The 19359-nt window shown below is 50.5% G+C and overlaps 1 protein-coding gene across 7 annotated transcripts in view; it reads left to right on the top strand.

Annotated features, from left to right (window-relative positions):
- Window positions 1–10903, top strand: part of VTI1A (vesicle transport through interaction with t-SNAREs 1A) — a 374999-nt gene extending 364096 nt beyond the window's left edge. For 2 of the 7 annotated variants that reach the window (XM_024121377.3, XM_024121379.3), the window contains one exon: window positions 9027–10903. In XM_024121377.3, the coding sequence (XP_023977145.1) occupies window positions 9027–9120 (94 nt within the window). In that variant the 3' untranslated portion in view covers window positions 9121–10903. The remainder of the gene's footprint in view (window positions 1–9026) is intronic. The other 5 variants (XR_003677511.2, XR_003677510.2, XR_003677512.2 and 2 more) reach the window with 5 other exon arrangements.
- The last annotated feature ends 8456 nt before the right edge of the window (window positions 10904–19359 follow it).

Raw genomic sequence — 19359 nt, forward strand, 5'->3', positions numbered from 1 at the left:
CCGCATCGGCAGGCGGACTCTCAACCACTGCGCCACCAGGGAAGCCCAAGGCTTTACCTTTTGCAAGTGCTTTATAATCTCTAATGAGCTAATCCTCTTCTCCCTGGGGTGATTGGTGAACTGGCTGATTTTGCTGGGAAGAAACTGAAGCCCAAGTGTGTCGGAGTGACTTGCTCCAGGTCACGCCAGGCAGATCCAGGACTGTGGACACACAACAAGTTGTCCCCGGCGCTGGCATTACTCTCATTACAGCCTTTGTTGTCAGGCTTCCGTAATTGATTGCTCTTCGTGACACCGTCAGCTCCCTCGGGGCAGGGACTCTGGGCTTTCTGTTCTCTTCAGAGGGACTTGGCCAGACCTGCCATTCCCATCTGCTGTCCAAGGACCAGCACATTCTCCAGCGGAGGAGGGCTTGCCTTCGATAGCTTTTAGCGTTGAGACCAGGAGTGGGCAAACCACAGACAGCACACCAGATCTAGCCCCTTGCCTGTTTTGGTATGGCCCGTGGGATAAAAATGGTTTTGACATTTTGAAATGGTTGGAAAAAAATCAAAAGAAGGATATTTTTTGATGTGGGGAAATTACATGAAATTCAAATCTCAGTGTTTGTAAAGAAAGTTTTGTTAGAACACAGCCATGGTCACTTGTCCACGTATTGTCTAGGGCTGCTTTTGCACTACACGGGCAGAATCCTGTAGTTGCAGCAGAGGCCGTATGGCCCACAAAGCCTAAAATACTTACAGTTATGGGTTGTATTGTGTGTTCTCCCCTCCAGCGCTCCCCTTCCCCAAATCCATAGGTTGAAGTGCTAACCCCTAGGACCTCAGAATGTGACCTTGTCTGGAAAAAAGGTCTTTGCAGATACAATTAGTTAAGGTGAGACATCCTGGAGCAGGGTGGTCCCCTAATCCAATATGACTGTTGTCCTTACAAAAAGAGGAAATTTGGATGCAGATACACACACAGGAAAAATGCCATGTGAAGATGAAAGCAGAGATCGCGGTGGTGCTTCTCCAAGCCAAGGAACTTCAAATGTTGCCAGCAAACCACCAGGAGCTGGCGCGGAGGCGAGGAACAGATTCTCCCTCCCAGCGCTCAGGAGGAACCAACCTGCCAACACCTTGATCTTGGACGTTCAACCTCCAGGACTACAAGACAATACATTTCTGTTGTTCAAGCCACACAGTCTGTGGTACTTTGTTACTGCAGCTCTAGCAAACTAATACGTTTATTACCTGGCCCTTTACAGAAAAGGTTAAATCCCTTTAAATTAAGTAGAAATTCAGAAACAGAGTACTTCTTGTCCTCACTCAGGACCTAGCCTCGGTGTCCCAGGGCTCAGATACTGGCTCCTGTCCCCTCATTTCCTTGCTGGAGAGCATGCTCATTTCTACGCCTGTTAAAGCTTATCCCTCCTGTGTCCCGTTCCCTCAGGACTTGTGTATAACTGACCACTCCTAAATGCAGGTCAGTAATTATGGACTGTGAGTGGTTGGGGGAGGCTTAGTTAGTTGGCCCAGAGATAACATCTGGCTTTCTTCTTGTTTTTTTTTTTTTTTTTAATATAAATTTATTTATTTATTTATTTATTATTTTTGGCCGCGTTGGGTCTTCATTGCTGCACGCGGGCTTCCTCTAGTTGCGGTGAGCAGGGACTACTCTTTGTTGCCGTGCGCGGCCTTCTCATTGCGGTGGCTCCTCTTTGTTGCGGAGCACGGGCTCTAGGCATGTGGGCTTCAGTAGTTGTGGCACGCAGGCTCAGTAGTTGTGGCTCGCAGGCTCTAGAGCACAAGCTCAGTAGTTGTGGCGCATGGGCTTAGTTGCTCCGTGGCACGTGGGTTCTTCTTGGACCGGGGATCAAACCCGTGTCCCCTGCACTGATAGGCAGATTCTTAACCACTGCGCCACCAGGGAAGTCCCTCTTCTTGTTTTAAATGTCTTATCCCAGAGGCAGGAGTCTCGTGGGATGTGCCCCCTCGGGTCCCTCATTTCACATGGCTTTGGGCCACTGCCTACTCTGTTCGTGAATAGAAATCTCATTCTGTGATGAAAGAACCAACAGCTCCTGAAGATTGTGAGCCCCACAGCTGTATGCAAAGCTTCCAGGGAACCAGGCTGGGACTGTCCTGACCTCACAGGAAGACGAGGGGGTGGAGACATGGAGAAGGGTCGTTGTAAAGGCCGAGACAAGAAGGCCGGGTCCGTTTCCTGGTCTGGATCTGAGAACTTCATGTGTTCATGTCCTAGGGCTGCCATTACAAAGCACCACAAACTGAGGGCTTAAAACAACAGAAATATATTCTGTCACTGTTCTAGAGGTTTGATGTCTGAAATCAAGGAGTCAGCAGGGCCATGCTCCCTCGGAAGGCTCTAGGGAAGAATCCTTCCTTGCCTCTTACAGCTTCAGGTGACCCCACGCTTTCCATGGCTGGTGGCAGCATCTCTCCAGTCTCTGCACGTTACTTCATAGGGCCTTCTTCCCTGTATCTGTGCCGTCCCTTCTCATAAGGAGCACCAGTCACTGGATCTCGGGCCCACCCTACATCCAGGATGATTTTATCTCAAGATCCTTAACAAATTACATCTGCAAAGACCCTGTTTCCAGATGAGGTCACATTCTGAGGTGGATGTGAATTTGGGGCGCGGTGAGGGGATAGCTCTTCAACTCAGTGCAGTCAGTGTGGTTGAAAGTGAGAGAAGCCCCAGCCAAACTTGCTTGAATCAAAAGGGGATTGTCTGGGGCTTCCCTGGTGGCGCAGTGGTTGAGAGTCCGCCTGCCGATGCGGGGGACGTGGGTTCGTGCCCCGGTCCGGGAGGATCCCACATGCCGCGGAGCGGCTGGGCCCGTGAGCCATGGCCGCTGGGCCTGCGCGTCCGGAGCCTGTGCTCCGCAGCGGGAGAGGCCACAACAGTGAGAGGCCCGCGTACCACAAAAAAAAAAAAAAAAAAAAAAAAAAAAAGAGGGGATTGTTTGGCTCCTATAACTGGGAAGTTCCTCAGGCATACAGCAGGGGTTCAAATAATGCCTTTAGGAACCCATCTTTTTCTTCATCTCTGGGCTCTCTGCTCCTCTGTGTGCCATCCTTCGGGAAGGTTCCCCTCCTGCGTGGTGATAAGAATGCCCCCCACTCCCCCATACCCCCATCCCTGCTGCCCTAGGCTTCCACTGTCCCCACAGTCAATCCCAGTAAAGAGAGGACCTTTTTCTTGATTTTTTAGGAAAAATCCCCGGATGACGCCATCTGGCTTGAGTGGCATATGCCAATTCCTGAACAAGTGGTTGTGCAGGGGCCAGAGAGCTGTAATTAGCCGGGCCTGCCTGTGTCATGTGTCCACCTGTGGAATCAGAGACTGGGGGCCGCCCCATCTGAATCCTGGGGTGAAGCTGGGGAATCCCTCCTGAAGGCATAGGACATAGAAGACCCTGGATGGGCTTTATCAGTGGACACAACAAACACACAGCTCTAGCTCAGAGGCAAGCATGTACCCGGCTTTGAAAAGAATGCTTCAAATTAAAGTTAGTGTTAGAGGCTGATTACAATGAACCATTTCCCCTACTCCTGTTTTCATTTCTTTCTGGTGAATATTACCATTGAATTGGACGTAGAACTTGGAGAGCCTTTCCCTTGGTCCTTGTTTTTGGAAAGTTCCCAAAGAGACACGATACAGGCTCCTGTGCACAGCGTCTCCCCTGCACCCCGCCCCGCCCCCCGCTCTCCTGGTTGCTAAATGTCCTGCCGACTGGTACTGTTCTGTCAGACCCCAAAGGTGAGGCATCATTATTTGCGGTCAGGCAGGAAAGCGTGTGCAGGACGGGGCGTCGGACCTGTGACGTGTCGTGCACTCTCCAACAAATGAATGCAGGCTTGTAAAGGGATTTGGACACTGCTGGCATGCTTCGTGGGAGAGTGGCTAAGAGCTAACTCCTAAAGCTGTGCTTGTCTACAAGCAGCTCTTAGAAACCAGGAAGACGGCTACATGAACCTTCATTCATATATTCGGCAAGCTTTATTTTTTTTTTGAGAATGTCTATGCCGAGCTCTATTTTAAGCACTGGGACTACAAAAGACAAAGGAGATTCAGGCCGTAGAGGGGCCCCTTTTTATTGGGGAAACCTGCACAGAAACAGAAAATCATAAAACTGTGTGGCAAATGTAGTGGTAAGAGAGGGGCACACACAGGGAAATACATGAGTGAGCAAGGGGCATGGTCAGGAAATTCTCCTGGAAGAGGTGGGGAAAATATGCCGTTGATCAAGGACTTGGTTTTGAAATTAAAGTGAATCAACCTAAAAATGCTTTTTGGTCTCAAATAACAGAAGACCTAGCCCAAACTGACTTCAGAAATAGCATTCATTTATTTTCTCATATAATGGAAAGTCCAGAAGAAGGATGTTTGATAGAGAGGTCCACGTCTTCAGGACTGGGGTTCCATTTCTCTGCTTTTTCTTCAACTCTGCTATCCTCCGTGGGTCAGCTTCTTTCTTCAGCTGGCTTCCCTCATGGAAACAAAATGGCTGCAGCAGATCCAGGCCTAACACCTGCACACCACATAGTCCAGGTGACCTGACCTTGCATTCCAAGCAAAGCTTCTGACATTCACTCTGTTAGCCTGGCTTCATTCACATGCCTGCTCCTGGTCCAGTCACGGTGGTCAGGGGTATGTAACCCACTGACCTCTTAGCCTAGGTCACAGCTCTACCCCTGGGGCTAGGGGTAGCGGCAGACGTTTGGAAGGGAGAAATGAATGCGGCCAACACATATCTGCTCTTCGTGGGAAGCATAATGCCCCACCTGAGCTTGCTGAAAACATTCTTGAACACACACTGGCATTGGTTACCGCTGGAAGAAGCTCCTGAGTCTTCAGTGAGGAGTCCTACGACCAAGTATGGAGAGATGAGGATCCCAGCTTTTGAAAACCAAGAGGCAAAAAACCTATTCTTCAAGGAAAGAAGTCATTTCACCCGCCATTATACCTTGGCTTCTTGGATGCTTTAAACCACTTGGCTTGGCCAGACACCCCATCTTGTTGGAGAAGGGGGTCAGGGATGCATCACCCAGGATAGCTGATGTTATCCTGCAGTACAAACGACCCCCAAATCTCATTACCTTAATACAAGCCCACTGTGAGTCCCACTGAGCCTCCAGGGCAATAGTCTTCCATGGCGTGACTCAGGGATCCAGGCGGAAGGAGTCTCCACCATCCCGTAGCTGCACTCCCGGAACCTATAGCCTCCTAGATCAGAACAGCAAGGGAAGAGCCAGCTGGAGAGTCAAAGCCTGGAAGTTAAATGCCTCCACCTGGAAGTGACGCCTAGCTCTTCTACTCACATTCCATGGACTAAAGCAGGTCACGTGGCCACATCTAACATCAAGGGACAGGTGAGTGTGCCCAGAAATAAGGATGCGCACGCTGGTGAATGTGGGAACGCCCACTACAGTGGAATTCCTGGGTTCCTGCAACGAGAGCAGAGAGCTGTGCCAGGTGCGTCGTCTGCTTGCTTCCCTTTAACCAGTCTTCTGTGATTCCGGCTGCCACACGCAGGAGCTTGTTTCCAGAGGGGGAGGAGACTCTGGAAATGGAAAGATTAGCTGCTCCTGGGGTTCCACACGGGGATCGGTATTTTCAACAATACTTCGTGAGTTCAGCCTCAAAGTAAATGGTTAATTCATCTTGTATCAACAGCACTGTGATTCATAAAGTAAACTTGGAGAATCCTTGATGTTTCAGGCCCACATTCCTTTTAATTTGGCTCTGCATTCTTTTAAAGCCACAGCCCGCTCACTTAATAGAATGCAGCATGCAAATGCACATGTTTTTGCCTGGAGGCAATTCAGCCTCGCTGTTTCAATGGATGTCTTCTTTCAAGTGTATATTCTTTCTTAAATTATTTACTGGGTAAACACACTTTGCATTTTCAAAAGGGAGATTAAGACCGCTTGTGGCAGACCTAGTTGAATATAAAGCGCGCCCCCCCCCCACAACCTTGTCCAAAGTTAGAAGGAAGTTACTCTGGGCTTCCCCCAAAGTTCCTTCTCTGCTTCAGGAGCTGGAACCCCGCTTCCCGGCTTGTGCTCCTGATTCCTTCCCGACTCTGCATTCCTTTCTGCTTTGCCTACAGCAATACCTGCCAGCGGCCCCTGGCTGTGACGGTAGGCCAGGCCTCCTCACAGATGGGGCCCACCAATGCCAGCCTTTGTTTCCCCATCCAGGCTGGCTTGGTCTTATTCACTCAAAGGCCCCAACAGCTCACTTTTCTGGCCCTTAGAGGTATTGTATCTGCCCAATACCTTTGAGACCCAAAACTGGGTTGGTGGCCTGGCCAGAGTCAAGCTTACTTCCAATTCTGTCAGCTCCAACTCTTTTTTTTTTTTTTTTTTGACCCTCTACACCCTTTGTCCCACATATCTTTGTTTGAAAGCAAATACTCTCTCCTGCTGACCTCTTCCACCGCCAGCACACAGTTCCGTGAGGACCTTTCCTTCTCCCCGTTTGACCCAGTAGTGCTCTGAGAAGACACCATGATACAGTGTTCCATCTCTGGGGAGTTTACGTCAGCTTTTAACTTCAGCCTTTTCTATGCAGACTCCCTGCGATTTTCCTGCAAATTAAATTTGCACAGATTTCTTCTCCATTCTCCCTTGAATGGAATGATTACAATTACAGGGGCTGCGTTCTTTCATTATCATCCTTTGGACAGTTCTCCTGGGGGCCTACGTGCCAGTAACCGTGCCGAGTTCTGGGGCTGGAGAAGTGAAGGCTCCAGGCTCTGTGGACGCACCAAGGTCTTTCTGAACGTCTGTGACCCAGTGGTGCCCTTCTTGGGATCAGGTGTGTGTGCACTGAGTGAGTTAAAGATACAAGCTATTAGGAAAGATCATGGGTGAAACCCACTCTTGGCTTTGAGATGAGGGAAGCCCAGTTAGGAAGACTGGGGAAGAGCTGAGGATTTAGGGATTCCTGTGTATTCATTTTTCTAACCATGCCTCAGATTAAACAGGTAACACCCACAGTTAATCCTTTATAAATTAGCATCATGGATGCCTTGGGGCCCTCAACCCACAAATAAAATGGTTGTCGCCCGGGAGACACACTACCGTGGATGACTTAAGGCAGAATTTTAAAGAGTTTTCGTGCTTTTAATCTGTTTCACTGCTGAGCTTCCATTTTGCTGATTTCCTTTGCAAGTCTGATGCGGGTGACTGTGGTACATAGAGATTTGACACTGACTTGGGCAAATGGGACGTGTAGGAACTGTTCTGAAGACTTCTGCCCCTTCCAGGGAAAAGGGGAAAAAATTAGTTTGGGTTTTAAATCAAGCCACCAAGTTACACCGATCAGTGTTCGTAATTAGCCTCACTTTAACAAGCCGCGAAGTCCCGTTTTTATTTATTTATTTTGGGGACCGAGAATCTCCCTGGTTCCTGAGTAAATATGGCCTGTTAAGTCTGAATTAGCTGTCATCGCAGAAGAATTAATGTCAGGGCGCAGCCTTTCTAGTGGGGAAGGGAAGAAATAAACGAGACAGATCTTAGCTGAGCATTACGTGATAAATGAGGACCGAGCGGATCATTCATCTCCTTGGAGGAAAGCGGACACAGGCGCTAAAGCAGTTTTGCGGAAGACGTGTCAGCAAATGTGATCATTTTGTAACCTGTCAGGAGGAGAGGGAGCTAGTCCTTCCAGGGGGCCACGAGGGAGTGGGCTTGTCTGATGTGACCGTCTGCATCCATCCATTTAGGTTTGGGGAAGAAGGGGTTGCGCAAGGAAGAATGCAACTGAAACCACAAGGATGTTGTCATTCTTCCGAGAAAGAAACTCACCCAGAAGCTAGAAAAGGCTGCTAAGGCCCTGTAGAGATTTCTTCTCGAAGAGGTGAAGTTAGGAGGGTGGGGTCTCTGTTAAACCAGGGGCCTGGCTGGTCCCACCAAGTTCCTCCCATGGGAGTCCCCATCCCACGTTCTGTGTCTAGACAAGGCAGCAGACCTCTTTTTCTCCTTGGTATTTGGAGGACGGGCAGATGGGGTTTGCTGTGGGGTCTTGACAGCTGGATGAACAGCCGGCCGGATGCCCACCACTCTGCCTCTATTTCTGCAGGGTCGGTTCTGTGGGAGCGAGAGTGGGCAGGGCTGTTTGACCCAGCTTTTTCCCTTAGACAGCCTCAACGAGGCATTCTGATGTTCGACCTCTTCTCTCAGAATGAGGTAACAAAGTATGAAACAACTTCATCAGAAGCCCTCTGCAGGCATCTTGGAGCGTGCATCTGCACTCTGGCTCTCCTTCTGAGTCCCCAGTTCCCCATCTGCATTTGGCAGAGCCAGAGCTGAGGGGACTGGAATCCCTAGAGGTGAGGGCCCACCAGCCAGAGCGTACGAGGCACCCGGGTACTTCGTATTATTCCTCATTTCCATCTTTTTTTTTTTTTTTTTTGCCACGGAGCACATGTAACGTTTCCTCTCGGCGTAACGGAGCGTGAGCCCCAGTGACAGATGATGGTTTCATAGCCTGAGCTGCAAGCTTGACACTTGCTTCTTAATCTTGTCCTTTTCTTCCTAAGTCTCTCTTTTACTTTTCCCCGGGTATTTCCGTACAGGTAAGTACCTTACTGACATATGTTTCCTTGGAGTCTTTCACTTTCACGGGAAACACTGCAAAAAAAAATGAGGCTTGTCTCACATGTTAAATTAAAAAGAGAAGCTCGCATGGGGCCCTTGATCACTGAAAGATTACTACATGGTACTCGGAGACCAGAAAGCCATTTGATTCACTGCAGCTTCTCAGGAAGCATTTCTCCGGGTGCCTCGTGACAATCGCCGTGGCGTCGTTCGTTTGCTGGTGGATTGTTTGTGGAACCACAGAGCTGCGTGGTCACACGCACGCAGGCACACGCATGCACACGCACACCCCACACTGGGCTCCCCACCCCCATCCGCGAAGCCTCCGTTTGATTAGCCAACTTGGTCTTACATGATCTTTGTCCTCGGTTTATCTGTGTGAATTGCTTTTCCTCCTTTGCTCTCTCCTAGAATCATCCAGAACCGCATCCTGATCGTCATTCTGGCCGTCGTCCTGGTTATCACCATCCTGACAGCGATCACTTTTTCTGTCAGAAGACACTGATGTATCTGCTCTTCCTTGATAAACAGCGACCGTGGCTCGTTCTGAGTAATTAAGACAAAATGGTCACATGAATCATTCTCTCGCGCTGACAGGGCCTGAATGACCCTCCCTCTCTCTCACCGCTGTTCGGCTGAAGTGCAAAGAGTGTAAAAATATTTTCTATTCCTGTTTGCATGTGGGTTGGCTTCCTTTTCTAGGTTTGTCTTCACCCAGATTTGTTTTTCATAGGGGAAGGCGAATGTTTATTTGCCTTTTGGTAATTTCATCTACTGACCAAAATAGCCCTGGTGACATTCTTGCTTGCCCTGTGGACATGTCAGGGGTCATGGTTTGGGAGAGGGCATGATGAGGCAGTCATGGGGGCTTCTGATGGGCTGTGCTGTTTGTCACACACCTCTTGTCACCGATCAGCCCTTCTGTGATGTCTGAGCATGAAAAATGCAGAGGCAAGCAGCGGCCAGAGCCAGTGACGGGCCCAGCAAACCAGCCCTGTTCCTCCCCAGGCATAATGAATATAGTCCACCTGCCTGAGAGCTTTCATTGTAAAGGTGGGTATTTAATAGCAGTTGTGCAGGAAATTGACTTAGCACTTTCCCTGTTTTTCTATGCATATATATATATATTTTTTTTTACCCAAGAATATTTTTTGCTGAGCCTGCCCAATATCCACTTTTCACAGCTTTGATTACTGGCTACAAGAAAGATTTCCTTGCCTTCCAAAAATCCCATACTCCCCAGAATCTGCTGGCAGAGAGAGCCCGGCATGGTATTTAATGGTGACCTCCTCTTCCCTGACCTGTGTAAGCATCTCTGTATCCTTTCCGTCTTAATATTTGCACTGCCAAAAGCAGCCCTCATACATGTAAAAGGTCTGACAGGGTTCTCTCCACATCCTTTCCAGTATGTAAAGAGAGCATGAATATTTCAGGAAGAGCAAGAACCTGACTCCTTCAGTGAGAAATTTCAAATGTGATTATCAATATGGTAGAGTCCTATAGGCTGATCCACTGGAAATAAACTTGATGGAAAATGTTCACTAACCTCCTTTAAAAGAATAAGGGGTGGCAGTGCGTTACAAAAGGATGGCTTGGGTTTTTCACTAACAAATGTGAGCACAGCCTTCCTGAATTCACGATGTATTCAAACCTCTGCCATGCTTTGTGATTTTCTTTGGTTTCTTTCTGTCCGAGGTAACCGGGAATTGCGTTTAAAATGAGTTCATTTATGATCAGGCTTCAAGGTGCCCAAGCTGAGGTCATTCTCCCGCTAGTCATAAAGCAAAATGTGTTTTTCTTAAGACTTCATAGGCACTTACAGGGTTCTTTCTATCTTTTGAGTATAATTGGAAGCTTTGAATCCTTGAAAAGCAAACCTGTTCCCTTCATAAAAAATGCTAACCACCTGTGCCCATGGGCTGAGATCACCTGGATGGAGCACTTGATTTTTTTTTTTTCCCCAACTCAGAAGAGAACCATTATGGTTTAGAGAGGAAATGCAGAATGGCAAAATCCACCTGAGAAATTGTACTTGTCGAAACAGGCTAGGGCCTGCATGTGTTCAGATAAATCATTTAGTATTGTGTAAATAAAGCTGCAGCATTTACTTCGCAGGGATGGTGTGGGATTTTGGCAGAGCAAAGTAGGCCAGCAAAGGAGTGGGAAGGCTGTACTAATTTTCCTATCAGCTTAAGGGATCTATCTCAGCAAGAATCTTTTATTCTGATAACTGAATTCTGTACCTGCTAAACACATCGAAGAAACAATGAAAAAGCAGGGAAACAAGTAATCTCCTTCTCGTTTTGAAACTCTAATGGTGGGGAAGTACTCTACCAACCTCTCTGGTGGCTTCCTTCAAAACAGTTGGTCTTACCTAAAGGCGTATAATCGGTCACCCAGCTACACCTCACGCCGCCAGACTCTTCCTGAGGCCACCCGGCAAGCCAGGTTGATCTGATCATCTAAACTTGCTGGCTCCTAAATATTTCACTAACACCTGGCGTTCGTGTTGAAAGAGAAAATGAGGAGGGAGTGCATCGCTCGCCCTTCAGTGGCTTCTTCTTTAGGGTTCTATGTCATTATCAGCCCTTGCCTGAGATTTTGCCCCAATTCAACCCTGAGAGTGAGAAGAAGATGAACAGATAACCCTTGGCCTAACAGCCCCATCAAAGCCCCATCACCTCAAGAGCGACCCCCTAGACCGGGATAATGACCACTTTGCAGGAAGCTGGTCCGAAGGCCCCCGAATTCCCGCCTGGCCCTCTCGAGCGCTGCAGGACAGACTCAGAGGAACCCCAGGGGAGGAAAATTGTTCGCCCTGCTCCCCTGGGGAAGGAGGGAAGCCCACACATTGGAAGCCATTCATAGAACTGTGAAAGGTTCTAGGAACTGAATGTGAAATTGACGAATATCGCTAAAGTCAGGAGCCGTTGTTAAAAATTATGTTCAACGGAAGGGCGGGGTGTAGAAGAGGAGATGGAGGAGGAAGAGGAAGGAGGAAAGCCCTTGCCATATAAAATTCATGCAGACTAAACAGTTTCCCTGGCAGCGTAAATAAAGCGGGTGCTGCCCTGCTCCAGAATCAAAAGCAATTTAATTAAAGTCTCTTAAGTTGTAAAGAGTTTTAAATGTTCCACGTTGAAGACGAATGCCTGCAAATGCAGCGGGCCTGACGTCAGCTGCCAGGCCTGGGCTGGGAGGCCATTTGCTATTCTGTTTAAGGCAGGCTGGATTGTCTTATTTTGGAAGCAGCTTGGTGGGGGGTTTGCTTTGCTACTGCTTCTGAGCCCTGAGCTTCAAAGGCTGAAATTAATGGTGAACAAAATTGTGCAGCTCTGGCCGTCCCATGCGGGGCCAGCCCATGGAGGGTTATCATTAAGTAAAGAAATAAAGAGGGGGAAAAAAGCCTGCCTGTTCCAAAAACCTCATCAGATAATGACCTCAGTGATTGGATTTTCATTACCAAACAGCATCCAGAGATTATCTACTCCACAGAAGAAAGGAGGGGGAAGGAAAAAAAGGAAAGAAAGGAAAGCAACCGTCTTTCTCTTCCTCTCTCCTTTTTTTTTTTCTCTTTCTTTCGCACATCTTTTCTTTAAAACTGTCAGATCATTTCAGTATTTCAAATCCGAGGAAAACAGCCTGCCTGCTGCTGTATTTGAAGTTGTAATGGTGTCAAAAAGTCACGACTGACTGACAGCCGTCAGTCCCAGAGGGGCTCATTAAATCATAAAAACTTGACAAGGAAATAATTGCGCATTGCCAGCAACTTGGCGCCTGTTTAGACGTTTTTATTTTCTTTCATTATTAGTCCCCACCATTACGTTCATTAACAAATTGCATTAAACTGTTAAGGGCTAATGATTTGTTTATCGCTTTTTTATTATTATTATTATTATTTAAACATTAGCTGGGTCATGTGGTACCCAAGCAGCCTCTTGCCATCATCCGACTGAATATTTTTCCACTCCGAGCTCTGGGTACTGTTGGAATATGAAATAGATTATTCATTACTCTCCTCTTTGCCACTGATTTGGTTTCATGTAGCGTCTTCCACAGAGAAAGATGAAAACTTGTCAAAAATAGGTTATATCTTATTCGAAGGGGCAACAATAGCAGGAGGTACAGGCACACTTTAATATTTAATTAAGGCGGATGTTAACCCCTTTAAATGACTTTAGCTGTACGTTCTATTCAAATGCAGGAGACAAAAATAATTGTTCTTAATTTGCAACCTGTTCGGCAGGCACTCTCATGGAGATAGCTGGACATTTAGAGCAGCATTTTTAAACAATGAAATTTCCTATCATAAATATTTATAGCCGTTTGTCTACGTAGTTGAGAATTAACTAGCAGCCATGATTTCCTCATCTCTTTGGTTTGAACTGCCAGCCCAGTGGGGCACCCAGTGCTTGGGAACGGAGATGGCTTTCCTGGGAGAAATGTGTGTCCGGAGCCAAGGACTGCTGGTTGGTTATGGCTGGGGCTGGTTTCCGAGGAACCGCCGTGAGTCCCCTGTCTCTGGTCCACTTGCCTCCCCCTTTAGCTGAGTGTGTGGTTGGACGACTCCGGTCTGGAGTGAAAGTAAGTAGGGACTTCTCAAAGGAACACTTGTGTGTCCGGCTGGCTGGTGCTGGGAGGGTGTGATGGGGGCACGTCTGGGCCATCTCTGTGTCATCAATGAGCTCGTTGCAAACAGTGCTTCCCTAATAGACAACAGAAGCAGCACTTTCCTGGGGTTGACCTTCCACCTTTCTTTCCTTTCTGTGAAGTGTTTGGCTTTTCCATGGGCTATGAGCCTGCGGGAAAAAGTTCCAATATCATCATCATCATCCTAAGTCAGAAGTCAATGGCATCTTCCATGCTGTAACTGCTGGATGCATCTGGTCACCCTGTTTGATTCGATGAGTTCACATAACCATACAGCCACTCTGAGAGCCCTGGTTCATTGGCAGAGCTGGGGTGTTCTGGTCAATATCAGGGAACGGGGAGTACTTTTCTCCCAGCCTCTTTCTACTTCCACCCCCCCCCCCACCATCCCCAGAGAGACCAGACCCCTTGGGCAGCTTCTCTGTGGATGTGAAGGGGAAAGATGGTACACGTCCCTTGTCCAGCACAGCACCTCTCAGCGTCACCCACACAAGGACAGATGGCCCTACAGGAGCCGTAGCACAGGAGGGACCAGCAGGTGTGAGCCAGTTGAGGCCTGGCCTCAAGCCTCATGGATCACTGTGGGCTTAGAAATGGCAGACACACCGGGGTCTGGGGGATCTCAAGCCTCCGTTTCATCCACTCCAAGTTAGCTACACGACAACTTGTCACCTTTGGAATGGACTCTATACCTCAGCAAAAGGCTTGCTCAGAGTTGCTTTTCCAGAAAGAGGGAAGGAAGACTCTGTAGTGAGCCATCCCCAGTCTGACTCCCAGAGACACTGGTCGAGGTTACTGCCTGAGATGAGGGGACGACCCTCAAACTTGGCCTCGCCCTACGCCGTAACTCACTAACCTGAAACGAAACCCCAGGAAACTCTTGTTTATATGACTTTTCTCTGCCTGCAGCACATTGGACTCAAACCAGTGGTACCTGCGAGAGGTGGCCCACATTACGTGAATAGTCAGGTGGCTCTTAGACAAGATGTCAGCCTTTTTAAAATGGGGCAGGCAACTGTGTACACGGACAGCTCAGAAAAGTTCTTAAAGCCGTCGGCACTGCACCCAAGAAGGGAGCCGTTGAAGGGTAACCAAGAGCAGCCAGGTACAGGCAAGAGAATAGGGTGTGCGATTAGAGCCAAAGCTGGATACAGGGTCCTGAAATGGGTGATGGAGCCAACGTCAGTGTCCTCTCCTGTTGTGCTGGAGGAAAGACGCATTGAGTGCCGAGAGAGACTGCCCGTGTCTGTGAGGATTCCAGGTCAGTAACAGGTGAATGTTCCAGAGCCAGCTTGCCAGAGGCAAGCAGGGCAAAAACAAGATGGTGAGGCAACCAAGATGGGGGGGGGTGGCAACCAAGACGGAAGGACAGGAATGGGAGTGTATGAGGAGGTAAGGAACAGGCAATGTGCAGGTTAAGGATGGAGATGTTTAGGGGGCCTCATCTCAGGAAGTAGCCAAGAAGGAGGGACACAGGCAAGTAGGCCCCACTTTGTGCCACTCTGGGCCCCTCCTTCAGAAACGGCCAAAGGAGAGGAAAGGCAGGGTGCGTATCTCCTGGAACCCTGGCCCAAATCACACGCGACCCCTGTTGCCTTGCCTCGTGGGGCTCCCAGCAGGCTGTGGGGAAAGCACTTCCTTATCCTGAATCACCTCACTACTTGCGCTGCATAAATAACGAAGATCTCACAGAGACAGGGGGAGGTGCCAAGGAGCAGAGCTCTGGCCTGTGATTCCGTGAACCCATGCAGCACTCCTTCCCTTCATCCCAACCAGGCCCTTTGGCGTGAATAATAGCTCAGCGGCCCTGAAGCCTGTATTGATCGACCGCGCACGCTCCCCTGCTGAGAGCTGCCTGGACTTTCCCGGGGGCAGGACAGGCACCGCTCCGTGCGGCGCACCCCCTGTGTCCCCCAGCCTCCCCAAAGTGTACTCAGGAGGGGACAGGACCAGGGGAGCCAAGGCCCACCTCCAGCTCGGTGCTGCTTTGTGGCCTCAACTTTTTTGTTTTTAACTTGTGTTGCCAGGAAGAGTACCTGAGTTGGAGAGAAGTGTTTTTTGCATGATGAGGTCCCACAGAGTTGAGAACGAATACATCCTCGGGCTCCAGCTTCTTTGCAGAAAGCTCTGCCTAAGACCCTGGCCTCAGAGGCGCCCTCAGCTGACACTCACGGAGGCCCACCGTATACCCACCGTCGGGCTCGGCAGTGTGCCTCGCTGTACTGCATTTTCCTCTTAATTTTCCCTGTCTTACATCATCAGAAGGGAGAGGAGCTGAGAATGTGGCTAGAGTCCATCACCTGAATTCCGTGGAGACGCATAGGCCGTAGGCTGGTAGAGGCGGGGACGGAAGCCTGCCAGCCCCACTCCCTGAGGCTCCGACCACACTGCCCGCTTCCCTTGTTTGCTTCTCTTCTAGACACAGGAGGTGGCCAAGGCCTTGGCCCTCTGAAGGGTGTACAATTGTAAGGTCAGCCAGGGCCCTGCCTGGTGACACTCTATGGGCTGGCTGGGAGACACCTGAAATCCCACCTTTAAAGACTCACTCCTTTGGTTTCTGACCTTGGACCCTGGAAAAATGCAGATTCGTAATCCCCCAGGCAGCTTCATTAGCGACCGATCCCTCTGGGTGAACCTTTCCGGTCTGACCGTTTCCTGTGGGAGATTTGGCATTTGGGGGAGAAGCAACCCACCGCTCAAGGGAGTAGTCAGCAGTCTTTGGAAGAATGAGGAGAAGGGAAGGGGGCCTGGGTTCCCTGGGACCAGCTCTCTGGAGGTTTCTCCTGGCATCAGCTACCCTTCTGGGTAATGGATGGGTTACCGGGGACACAGCCTTGCCCCAAAAGTCCACACACACCCGGCCAGGGCCCAGGGCTGCTCAGGTAGACACGGGGGTTCTGAGAACACGTGCGCTCTGCTGAGGAGAGGTGACAGGTTGAGGGCCCTGGGACACGTCCCGCAGCAGTGCCCTTGCTGAGAAGGAGGACAGAACAGGGAGGTGGGGGTGCCGTTAGCACAGTTTACCTTGGGGCCCAGCAGACTACGTCCTTCCGTGAGCTGCTCCGACCTCCTGTCCAGGTCCTGCTGAAGGTGACAGGAGGCCAAGGCCACTGCGGTGCACAATTTGACATTTAGGGAAGAGCCCAGACAGCTCACTTATGCCCTGAGCAGACCCTACCCAGGGGTCTTGGCACAGTGGGGCATTGTGACCCTCAGAGCCTCTCTCTGCATCATTTCCATCTCCTCTTCATCCAAGCCCACCCCTCCCGAGAAATCACAGAGCGAGGAGAGCTAGATGGCTTCAGTGAGTTCCTTATTGTCCCCAACGAGACTTCTAAATAATCAAATCTTTCCCTGTTCGAAGCATGAGAGGTATAATCAGATTTATCCAGCTAGTCAATAAATATTTATTGAGCAGCTACTATGTTCCAGGCCCCGAAGACGCATGGTCAAGAAGATAGATAAGAAAACGGGTAAAATAACCCCCCAGCCCTGGGGCTGGTGGTCAGAAAGCTGTTTTCATGCCCCGCATCCTGTCTTGCTCTCTGGTCACAGGCAAGCAACTCTCAGGGCCTGGAAATCACATTGCAATGCCCCTGCCACTGCCGCCTTCCACTGCTGCCCCTGAGATTAAGGCCCATGTCCATAAATTGCTTGGCAAAGTCCTTTCCAAACAGCAGTGCTGTGTGTTCATTCCTCCTTGCAATCTCCACGACTACGTTTGTGCAGTCGCCCCACTGGAGCAGGAGTAGGGCTGACGCTTACCTCTCAGTGGATGGGGCCTCGTGAGCACTGGCCCCTTGTGCAGCAGGACGCGCCAGGAGAGGCCCGGGACAGGCATGGGGACCATTTAGACTGGGACTGACTTGGAGGATTTTCTTCTCCCTGCTTATTAAATGATAAAAGTTTGACTTGGCAGGCGATCGGAAACCCAAAATATCATGAAAGGGAAAAAAGTTGACGAGTGGCTAAGAGGTGCACCACGGGAGTGTGCCCGGGCTGAGCAGAGAGAGCAGGAGATGTTTTTTCAAAGGCTTCTCTCCCCTTCTTCTCCCCTCTCTGTCCTCCATATGGAACGGGGAAGATAGAAGCAGAATCCAGATTTGGGCACGTGGGTGAGTTGATCACCCTCCCCCAGCAGCACCCCCAGACACTGGAGACACTTTGATGTCTGGGCACGTGGCACTCGGGGCCTGGAGGCGCCTGGGCATCCCGGCCTCCGGACGGGCCTCCCTGAGCTCCTTTTTGAGGAGAGATGAAACACACAGAGCCCGAGAGCAGGGTTTTGAAATGAGGAAACATGGATCAGCGTCCCTTGAGCTCCATGCTGGCCACCTTGGTGACAGTTTGGATGGCAAAAGCCAAGCAGGTGGACGAGCTTGGGCTCACAGAGCCCTCAAACTGTGTGAGCTTTAGGGGCCTTTAGACAACCTGCTCATCTTCAGGTGGGGAAACGGGGCTCAGAGAGGGAACAAGCCTCGCTCAGGATCACCCTGTAAGTCGGCGGCAGGGCCGGGGGTGGATGCCAGATCTTCAGCCTCCGGCCGGGCTTCTCTCTTCTTCAACCAGCACCACATTCTGGAAGCCACGGCCCGGCCACAGGAACACTGGCCTCCTTGGTAGTGTTGGCCTTCACACCACGGGGGCCTACGTTCCTCAGTTACGTTTTTTAAACCATGATGTACAGAAACACTCAGTTCCATCCATGCTGGCTATATCCCTTTTTTTCCCCCCAAATGTCAGATCTTTGTCCTTTTGAGGAATTGGCAGAGGAAACCCTGGTTCTCTCCTCATCTGAGCTGTGAACATCGTTTCTGTCCTCAAGTCCCTGCAATCGCCCCTCATGCTCCACCATCACTAGCCACCCCCCTCCACCAAAAGAATCTTGTGAGAAACAAGTAACGAGTAGAGGCCCCACCCTGATGCTGAGCCCACAGGGGACACCCGGAAACGCCTTGGCCTCTGATGCTGAGGGGATGCTGCTTTAGATCTGGGGGGCCCTGAAGATGCTCCCGGTCCTGGTGGTTGGCTGCAGTGCATTCACACCCAGCAGCAGCCTGGCAACAAGACCCACGAGGCTTTGGTCTTTTCTCAAAGTCTGGTATCTTCTGTGCTGAGTCGGGCCTCAGGTGCCCGGAGCTCTGGGCCCTGCTGTGCCTTTTGCAAGTCATACCCTGTTCCTGGCTTTGGTTCCTCACCCAGCAAACCAGCAAGTTGGGCTGGAAGGGAGGTCCCTGCCAACTCCAGTCATCCATGGCAGGGGAAAGGGAATGTTCCCGACAAAGCAGGGCAAAGGGCCCAGGGGTAAGATGGCAGCCTTGGCATGTAGAACCTTCTGAAAGACCAGGAGACGTGGCCTGCTGAGCTTCTGAGTGGTCTTGGGTGCCGGGCCAGTATCATGGGCCCCGCACTCAGAAGGCCCCTGCACTTGGGGTTTCATGTTCTGTGTTGCTGTCTTGAAGTTCTTAATAGTTTTATCTTTGTAATTGTGTTTTGCAGATGAAGTCTGATGGGACAGTGGGCCGTGAACTGGGGGCTTGGAGCCTCCGCTCACGTGGTCTTGCCTCCCACCACCTCCCTGTTCCTCGGGTCTGGTTCTCAGCTGCTCTGTCTTCTGTCCCCTGGAACCCTAGTACCATTTGGCCTTCCCCTCCCCACCTTCACTCAGCAACCGCTGCCCACCTGCCCCCAGCCTGGGCACAGACACGCACACCCCACAGTACCTTGGGTGGGGCGTGATGGCTGCAGCCCCCGCCCTATGCTGGCAGCATCTGGGTGCATTCATGGGGTACTCAGCAGGGACGAGCCTCTGGTCCCCCCGATCCAGGTACCAAGCGTATCCAGTGCATTCTGAGGTTGGCCATCTGCTGAGAGTTGGGGCAGGGGGCCTATGGAAGGAGATGCCTGGCTCAACTTCCTGCCCCAGACCTGGGGCACAGCATGTCCGTCCAGCCACTGGGGAGAAAGGGAACCTGACCTTCAGGGTCCAGGGCAATGCGGGCCCCAAGCTACCAGGCAGGGCCCAGGCCCATGAGGGTCTTCACTCCCCCGGGAGAATCCCCGTTGGCCCGCTCCACGCCTGGGGGAACCCTCT

This window comes from Physeter macrocephalus, chromosome 20, assembly GCF_002837175.3.
Source record: "Physeter macrocephalus isolate SW-GA chromosome 20, ASM283717v5, whole genome shotgun sequence".
Lineage (NCBI taxonomy): Eukaryota > Metazoa > Chordata > Mammalia > Artiodactyla > Physeteridae > Physeter > Physeter macrocephalus.